This window comes from Mustela lutreola, chromosome 1 (assembly GCF_030435805.1).
Source record: "Mustela lutreola isolate mMusLut2 chromosome 1, mMusLut2.pri, whole genome shotgun sequence".
Lineage (NCBI taxonomy): Eukaryota > Metazoa > Chordata > Mammalia > Carnivora > Mustelidae > Mustela > Mustela lutreola.
The window spans coordinates 156,008,106-156,017,814 of NC_081290.1; the positions used below are offsets into that span (position 1 = coordinate 156,008,106).

At 35.4% G+C, this 9,709-nt stretch overlaps 1 protein-coding gene across 2 annotated transcripts in view; it reads left to right on the top strand.

The window, feature by feature from the left end:
• Positions 1-7,723, top strand: part of FBXO8 (F-box protein 8) — a 56,919-nt gene extending 49,196 nt beyond the window's left edge. For both annotated transcript variants that reach the window (XM_059177555.1, XM_059177545.1), the window contains one exon: positions 71-7,723. In XM_059177555.1, coding sequence (XP_059033538.1) covers positions 71-258 — 188 coding nt within the window. In that variant the 3' untranslated portion in view covers positions 259-7,723. The remainder of the gene's footprint in view (positions 1-70) is intronic.
• Positions 7,724-9,709: the final 1,986 nt, after the last annotated feature.

The following is a 9,709-nucleotide window of genomic DNA, read 5'->3' on the forward strand; positions in this document are numbered from 1 at the left end:
TTAGGTAATTCCTTTGGGACCACATTTTTCAAACCACCTAATAATTTGAGGTGTTTCTTTTTAATTCCAGATGCTGTCTATGTACTGTGCTACTCTTTGATTCTACTTTCCATTGACCTCACTAGCCCTCATGTGAAGAATAAAATGTCAAAAAGAGAATTTATTCGAAATACCCGTCGTGCTGCTCAAAACATTAGTGAAGATTTTGTAGGGCACCTTTATGACAACATCTACCTTATTGGCCATGTGGCTGCATAAAAGCACAATTGCTAGGACTTCAACTATTAACTTCAAACTAAAGTTACCCAAGGACTTATTTAGCAGATATGGGGGTTACATTAGTGCTGGTCATTCTAGCCTCTGTATACAATCAAGCTCGAGAGTACATCTTTTTTTTTTCCCTTTTACTATTTTCTTTTTTAGTAATTTCCTTGGGGAACTAAAGAATTTTGCAGAATTTTTCTTAATTTTGCTTATCATGTTTTGCACAAAGCAGAGCCATTGCCTGACACAGCTGTTTAAGAATGTTCAACTGACATTATACTCTAAAAGATGGTATATTTGTGCATTAGATTGCTTGAAAAACTACTCATTTTCATTCTTTTTTAAAATACCATGTAATGTGTACATATTTAACTGAAGAGATTTATAATCATAATTATTTTATTGTAAAGATTTTAACTAAAGCCCTTCCTTTTTCTCTCAAACTGAGTTCTGAAATTTATTTGATTCTGATATGAGCTTATTACTGTCTTCATAAAAGTTGAATCTGAGTTGGATAAAGACAAATACCAGTTTCTCTTTCCTTTGAACTTTATAAGAATATAGATTTATTACTAGTAATAAGCAAAACAGGCACTTATTTTTATAATATAAATTCGTCACTCGACTTTCCATTTTTAAAAGTTCTGAGTTAGTCATTTCTCAGTAAGTCCTTTAAACTATTTGAGATAGCAAAATATGTTGAAATATAGGATTCCCATACATAGGAACAGAATGCTATTAAAACTTATATCTCTTGTAATTATTCAAAATTTGCCATTCTCTTAACTTGATAATTTCTGTTTACAATCACTTGAGAAAGGGGTATTGTGAGTCAGTCATCCAATAATATTTACCAAGGACCTTCTGTGTACTAAACTCTGTGCTAGGTAGCAGCAATACCTAGACATGGGCCTTGCCTTCATCGATGTTACATGATTGATAAGGAAAAATACTGCTTCTTGGAGAGCATATGTATGAAGCATAGCTTAATTAACAATTATTTAATTATGAAACACTTAGCATTGAAATGATAAAGAAGAATATATTTATATGGTAAGTCAAAAGTTTCCTGGAAATATTGCTAAGTGAAAAGCATCAGCTTTGAAATGAGACACTATGTGATGATGAGTAGAGCTGCTAGTTTAGGGGGTGGAACTTGGAAGATTAGAAACTTTTTACTGAATATGTACAGTCCAAGCTTCTTTCCATATCTGGTCCTAAGTAAATAGTGGTTGATATTATTACAACTGCAAGTGATGTCCTATAGAATTTTCAATGGCAAGACATAAGGTAGTCAAACAATTCTGGACGTCAAGGGGACTTTTAGAACGGAAGTAAACAAGTTTTCAGATCTTGAGGAAAATACCTAAATTTTCACATGTGCATAATATTGAATTCCATAACAAGATACTTCTTTGTAATTTTTAACTTCAAAATTAATTTATTGGAAAGTTTCAGAAGACCAACAATAATAATAACATTTTATCATTTCCATTTTCCCATTAATCTCCTTTTCTTTCTCTCTCCCCCGCCCCATCCCTATCTCTCCCTTACCATTTGGTTCTTTCTACCTCTGTTTTAATTTTACTCTCTTTTCTTTCCTTCTTTATAGTTTTTTGTATCCTCCATTTCACAGTTTTCCCCTTTGTCGTGTTTTATTTTCTCCACCCTGACTTGATTACAAACGTAGATGGGCAGTATTCTTTTTTTAACATTTTCTCACGAAAATTTTCAAACATATAAAAGTTAAGATATATTTTACAGAGAATGTATATATAACCACTATGTAGGTTCTACAGTTAAAATATTACTGCATTCACTTTAGCACGTATTTATCCATCCCTCTATCCACCAATCCACCTATCTTACTGTTTAAATACAGGTAATACAAGTTTCGGACATCACAGTACTCTTTCTTCCTATAGAATTCAACTTGTATATTGTTAGCTAAAGATCTACTTTTTTAAAAAAAGTTTTTTATAGGTAAAATTTGCATTCCATGAAATACATAAATGTGAAGTGTACTAATCCATGAATCTTAATAAATGCAGACACTTGAATAAACCAAGCCCGTATCAAGATATACAACTTGACACAACCTATTTACAGTTAATATTTGTACCACTTCACATAAAATATAGAAACCTCGTAATCGTACAGGGTGTTTACCCACTTCTTCCATTTGTTATCTTACAGTTGTTCTATGAATTGCAGATAGCGTACAGTACAGACTCCACACCATAATAATTTACTTTGAGTAGTCGTGTACACTTTAAACAAGGGGAAAAAAACCTCATTTATATTGACCCACATTGTCATTTCCAACACTTTTTTCCTTTTGAAAATCCAAGTTTCCTTGTAACATCATTCATGTCCTCCTGAAAAATATCACCACCTATATGACTGTTCAGGTATGCTGGCAATGAATTATCCTAGTTTCCTTATACATGAAAATGTCTTTACTTTGTTTTCCTTTATGAAGAGTGCTTTGCTGCATATGTAATTCTGAATTGACAGTTTATTCCCACCCCCCTTTCATACTTTAAAGATAGTCCTCCACTGTCTTCTGGCCTCCATTGTTTCCGGTAAGAAGTCAGTATATTGAAATTGTTTTCTCCCTTTGTGTATAAAAAAAAAAAAAACTACTTCCCTCTGAAAGTGAAAATTTTGTCATATATTTCTCAATCTCATTTTTCTTTCCTCCCCTTTTACATATGTGCTAGAACTTTTGATATCATCTCATAGATTTTTTTTTCATCTTTTTTTCCTCTTCAGTTGGATTATATCTGTTGATCACTGTTCTAGGTCACTGACTTTTCTGTAATCCCTTTTAAGCTCATTCAGTGAACTTTTTTTAACTACTATACTTCTTAATTCTAGAAATTCCTTCACGTTTTTATAATTTATATGTCTGTGCTGCTTCGATTTCCTATCTTCATTTACTGCAAGCACATTTTCCCTTACAACCTTGAACATAGTTAAATAGCTGCTTTAAATCTTTATCTGCTCATTTCATCTTCTTCAATTGCCTCTTCTTTTGAGAATAGACTATATTTTCCTGTTTCTTCATATGTTAGTAATTTAGACTTTGTCCTAGACACGGCTAATAAAATATGTAGAAATCTATGTTATAATACATTTCTCCAAAGACTCTTTTTTTAAAGCTGGAAGTTAACTGGCAGAACTCAGTTGCAAGCTCTTGCTCCCCTGAAGTACTTCAAATGTCCGTTCCCTTCTTTAACCTGGAATCTTTTGTGTGTGTCCACAGTTTAGAGAGAAGCCAGAGTGTGTGGCACAGTTCATACACAGAAATTAGGGAGCTCACTCTTCTTTTCTTTCCATTATTTCTATTTCTATATCTTCCTTTTCTTGCAGCTACTGTTGCCCCAAACTCTGCCCCAGGGTTCTTCAAGTCTGTAAAACTAAAGGCTCCAATGATTCAGCCGGAGGGCTGCCTTCAGGCAAAAACTATAAAATGGGAAATTCATCTCCTATCTTCTTCTTCCAAGTACTCTCTTCAGTGTCAGCCTGAAAAAAAAAAAATATTACTGATCAGCCTTTATTGGGTTGCTTTCCATTTCTATACTTTGTCCAGAGTTTGTGGTTTTATCTCTTCAAGGGCTTGTCTGAAAGAGCCATCGGTTGAAGTAGACCCCTCCTGAATTGGGCAGTATTCTTTTTACTACTTTCTATACTTACTGAATAGGGATTTATTCCTGGCATCTTAAAAACTAGGTGAGTATAAGTTTACATGTTTATTTTTAAAAACCCCATCATAATAAACATTTACTGAATGCTTAACTTAGTTCAGTATTTTCCGGTGAGGTCCCACTGGCTTTTGGAGAAGGATGTTCATTATGGGAGACCGCTCCCTACAGCAGAGAACATCAACATGCCTGGATTTTGCCTGCTAGATGCCAGTAGCATCCCTCAGTTATTGTGACATACAAATAATGTCCCCACATGTTTCCAAGTGCCTAAAGTTTGGAACTAGTGGACCTTCCTTCTGATATAACAAACTTATCTTTCTAAAACACAAGCTCCTTTTGACACCTCTGTTTCAAGTACTCAATTTCTACAAAATTTCAAGTACTCCTTTCTACAAAATTAAGCCTCCTCAGCATGGCATAAAGGGTTGTATGATCTGGGGGCACGAAGGTGGCTCAGTTGGTTGAGCATCTGACTCTTGATTTTGGCTCAGGTTGTGATCTCAGAGTCCTGGAATTGAGCCAAGAGTCAGGCTCCCTGCTCAGCAGGGAGCTTGCTTCTCCTGTCCCTCTGCCCCTCCCTACCCATCCACACACACACACTCTCTCTCTGAAATAAATAAATCTTTAAAAACAAACAAAAAAGGCTATACAATCTGGCCTCGGCTTATCTTTCTTTCAAGCCTTGTCTCCAACGTCCTCAAATGTGATGCGATCTGATCTTTGTCTTTTACAAGCTGGTCTTTCTGTGATGTCTTGCTCTCCCTTCTGTATCTAAAGTTCCCCTACTCATCATCCAAGATCCACCTCAAATATAGCTTATTCAGCAAAGCTTTCAAAGACTGGCTTTCTATTATAAGGGCTAAATTAGGTAAGTGGCAGAGGACTTAGGAGGAATGAATAAAAAATAAAAACTGAAAATTGATGGTGTTTAGTGATTTTGAAGGAACCAAGTTTGATAAAAGGGTCTAGTTTTCCTACTATCAAAGGTAGCTACTAAGAGAAGCAACCAGTGGAGTGATATGGAGCAGATGTGATCCCCAGTTATTTTGAATTTGAAAGTAACAATGGAATTTTGGTTGCAGCTAGAGAATAAGGCTAGGAAAAAAATCAGGGCTGGATAATGTAAGTTTGGAGGTCTTACTGGTATTTAAAAGGTATTTTGTTAAGTGAAGCACTGGAGAAAGCTCCTCTAGAAGGTTTGTTGAGTAAAAAGAAATGTTTGGGAAACACAACATTTTAGGTTTTGGTAGAGAAAATGAGGGTTTGTGAAGACTATAGAAGGACCAGAGAAGAATGGTGGCCTGAGAGCTAGGGAAGCCGAGTTTCAAGAAGGATGCTGAGTTTGCATTTGGTGCTGCTCAACCAAGTAGTTTTTTTTCCCATCTACACTCAAGCTTCTTTTGTCTACCTTTTCCACTTAAGGCTGAGTTCTTTCATTACAGTAGTGCTAATGGCTTTTATATTGTCTCTGACCAAATATTCTCTTACCCAACACGTAATCTGAGCTCTGCTGAAACCCACAAGAATACTTATGGTCCTCCGCAACTCAGGCCTGTCTACACCTTCCCTCCCCACTAAGGGCTGTGCTGTTTCAAGGCCAGAACATACCATACCAACTGCTGCTAGTGCATTTTTCCTATGCATGATTACCAGTTCTGTTTTCTAATATACAGGTTAATTTGTGGGGTTTTTTTGGGTTTTGTTGTTTGTTTGTTTTTGGTTTTGTTTTTTTTAAGAAAAGAAGGCAAAGAAAAAAGTGCTCAAAAACTTTTGAGTTCTCCAGATTTATCATTAGGGTTTTTCCCAAGTACATTTTTTAAAACTAATACTCTCTAATCTCAATGAACCCTGCATTTTCATTCTTCCATTATATTTGCTTTTTTTTTTTTTTTAATAATTGTAACCGCTCCCTCACATTTACCTGTTAAAATGTTATTTGCCCTTCAAAGTCCTCTTAGATTCTTTACTCTCCAGGGTAACTGTTCCAGTTCTTTCAGGTGGAAATTTTATTCTTTTATCTGCCTCAGTACCTAGCATAGACCTTGGACAACTGAATTATTTTAGATCTGGTTTAGTTTGTACATAAGCACATAGGGAGATGGTTTTACTATGTCCACTTTTTAAAAATATATTTGGAGCTTTCAGTTGTACACAACTTATAAATTGGAACATATTAGAGTTAACTTCTTAAAAATATTTAAAAACTCATTCAACCTCTATTTTATTCTTGATATAAATTCATCTCTAGAGAACTTCTGATCTTAAATATTTGGATGAATCACTACTTTAGGACTGTCTTTTTTTTAATTTCAAGAGTTTAAGCCATTGATCTTTTTACTTCTCTAAATTGATCTTTTACATTTTTTACAGTATGATTAATATGGTGCTTGATGACAGTAAGCGTATTCAGAAGTCTTAACATTTAAGATAACAACTTGTTTATTGTAATTTGAGTCTGTTTTCCTCTGTTTAAAGTGAACTCCTTACATGTCATACTGTTAACTTCCTAGTTCTTTTTTAAGTATTCATAACTGAATATGTCTATTGTGAGAAGCCATCCTAAGGAAATAATTCAAAATAAGCAAAAGGCAAAAGGCAAGACTTACATCATTAGTTCTGCAATTGTTTTTAATTTAAGGGAAAAAGAAACAACAACAACAACTGGAATGCCCAAAACTTGGGGCTGTTCAAGGAAATAACTAGCAGATATTTGAGAACATGCTATGTATGAGACACTATGCTAGGCACTGGTCAAGTAGACCAAAATACATCCTCATCATATATAATCCTGAAGCTATGATGTTTATAAATAATGTAGAAAGCAGTTACAAATCATGATGAATACCAAAAGAATATGAAATTATGCATATATGTATGTATGTGTATGTGTGCACACCTCACATTACAATTACTATGTAAAATGCCACAAAAATTTGATTGGAAAACAGACACTAGAGTAAAATATACCAAGATATGGATAATGATCTCATTTCCTCTTTCAAATATTATTAAGGATCATATATTTTCAATAGAACTAAATAAATTCCCTGAACTATTCAGAAAATAAAGATAAATGGTGTCCCCAAATTAACCAATATAGTTTCCCCCAGAATGTTTCCCTGTATTTTTATTCAAAATGTGTTTTATTTTTAAAAGACACTTGGTTGATCTGTTAAATGATTTCTGGACAAATGTTTTGTTTTCAAGCTTCAAAAAGTGGATTGTTTTATATTATTTTTGTCTCATCGAATTAAAGGCCAACAAGAGAAAGATACCAAATCTTTACTGAGGAAATTTTCATTTGTTTAAAAAAAAAAAAAATGGCTTTCTTCTTGGTGCGGTTGGACAGGAAGGTTGGATTTAATTTAAAATGATTAATGAGATTTTGTCAGGCTCCTTGACTTTACCACCACTGCAGTTCGTCAGTGCAACAACCCGGGGAGCCCGGACGCCACTCTGTCGCCCAAAACCACTCTCCAGGGAGAAAATTAACTGGCAGAAGTAGTGCCAGGTACACGTCAATGGCCTTGTCTCCTGGGTATCGACAGTTTAAAAGTCTGAATCAGAAATATGTAAGTTTTGGAGATACACATACCTAAAATAATGTTTTCACTCATAAATATTTCAGTAGGGGAAAAAAAAATTTAAGTTGTTGATGCTTTCCAAAGGAAACTGTAAAGCCCAGCTCTTCACTAATGTCTCTCCTCCCCAATTTATTTGAAAAATTAAAATAAACGAGGATTCAATGATCTCAGGATATTTTCTGCTTTTCTTTCTTTCTTTTTTTTTTTTTTTAAGAATTATGGTGAAGCATTCTTAGAAAGCGAAATCATTTTTCACTTTTGAAAACACGTCTTAGCCTTCAGCATGACCCAGTTTTATTATCAAGTTTTTAAATTAACCTGAAAGGTTGTGATCTGACTTAACACTCCCTTTTATGCTTATTTGTGTACTTAAGTTTAAAACTAATCAATATGTTTAGCTAAAGCCAAATTACTGCATGTGGTTAGTTATGGATGGTTAAAGCAATACATATTTTTGATTTGGTGTTAAACTGCAAAAGAAAGCAATACCAGTGTTGATGATCTTCTCTAAAAGCCTGTCTGAAAGAGTTCAGGCAAAAGGAATTTCTTCCAACAAAATCGTAGTGAAGGTTTGAGGATCTGATAGACATTTGAAGTTTACCTTTGTAGAAGTTTAACATAATGAATATTTGCCCATTTTTATCCAAACAAAACATGAACAAATAATGCTTTCATGTTAAAAGTTTCAGAGGAGTCCTGTCTTCTTTTTTTTTTTTAAAGATTTATTTATTTGTCAGAGAGAGAGCGAGTAAGAGCGAGCATAGGCAGACACAGTGGAAGGCAGAGTCAGAGGGAGAAGCAGGCTCCCTGCGGAGCACGGAGCCCGGTGTGGGACTCAATCCCAGGACGCTGGGATCATGACCTGAGCCAAAGGCAGCTGCTTAACCAACTGAGCCACCCAGGCGTCCCACGAGTCCTGTCTTCTAACGATGAATGTATGCAACCAGAGGAGACAGACCCTCTATCAGCGCCAGACTGCCAAGGAATCTGCTTGCACTTCTGCTGGAGGCAGCCTGAGAAAAGCACAGAGGGGTGGAAACTTCTAGAAATGTTGATCAAGGCCACTGCTCTTACTGAGAAGACAATAAAAGGACCAAAACAGAGTAGCTCTGGCTATATACCAGCACATTGTCACCCATCACATTGCCTCATAGTGAGTGGCTGTTAGGGCAAATGTCATTTTCAATTCTGAAGCCATCGGATCGTTTATTGTATCTCTAAAACACTCAAAAATTATATGCACTGTTTTTAATAAGTATCAATTTTAGTGTTGCAATCTAGCTGCTTCATTGTGTGTGTTTTCCCCCCATAAGTGGATTGCAGTATCCAATGTAGGTAATCATGTTTATGAAGGGATTCAGTTATTTTATTTTACTTTGGAGATACTTGTTTTTATTGCATAACTCAAATATACATATTTTCTCCTTCCCTTAGTTAATCTTGGGACAAAGAAAATAATGCATAGTATTTTCCGAAATGCCACCCAAAAAACATTATGGGCCTTGTCAATAATAAGCCAGAGAAATGAAAAACCCTTGAGTGAGGCCAAGCTCAGATTAGATGAGGAGAAATCAGTGCTCTTGTAACAGCGTTCCCTGAGTAGCATTTATCATCATGATGAGTTGGTTGGTTCTGGGTTCTCAGCCTCAAAATCTGATTTTATCAACAGACCTCAAGCAGTGTATTTTTCATAGCATTGACTTTTAAATCTAGAACTGAAGGAAATGTTACAAAGACAACTTACTGAGCGTGATCAGTACATTTTTTCTCTTTACCAGCCTCCAGAAAGTTGGTTGAGGATCACGGAGTCAGAGCAAGGAAAGTTACCAGAATCAAACACTGCATGTTTTGTAACAAAAACACTCTGAATGTATCACACTCTCAATAGAGATGACTTTTGCACATTTAGAGTTTGACAGCTGAAGTGACTTTGCACTAGATAATGCCATCTTTCTTTTTTTTTTTTTTTAATATTTATTTATTTATTTTTTTTTTTTGAGAGAGAGAGAGAGAGAGAGAGCATGAGCAAGCTCATGAGCAGGGGAAGGGCAGAAGGAGAAGCAGACTCCCTGCTGAGCAGGGAGCCCAGCAAGAGGTTGATCCCGGGACCCTGGGATCATGACCAGAGCCGAAGGCAGACTTTTAACCAAC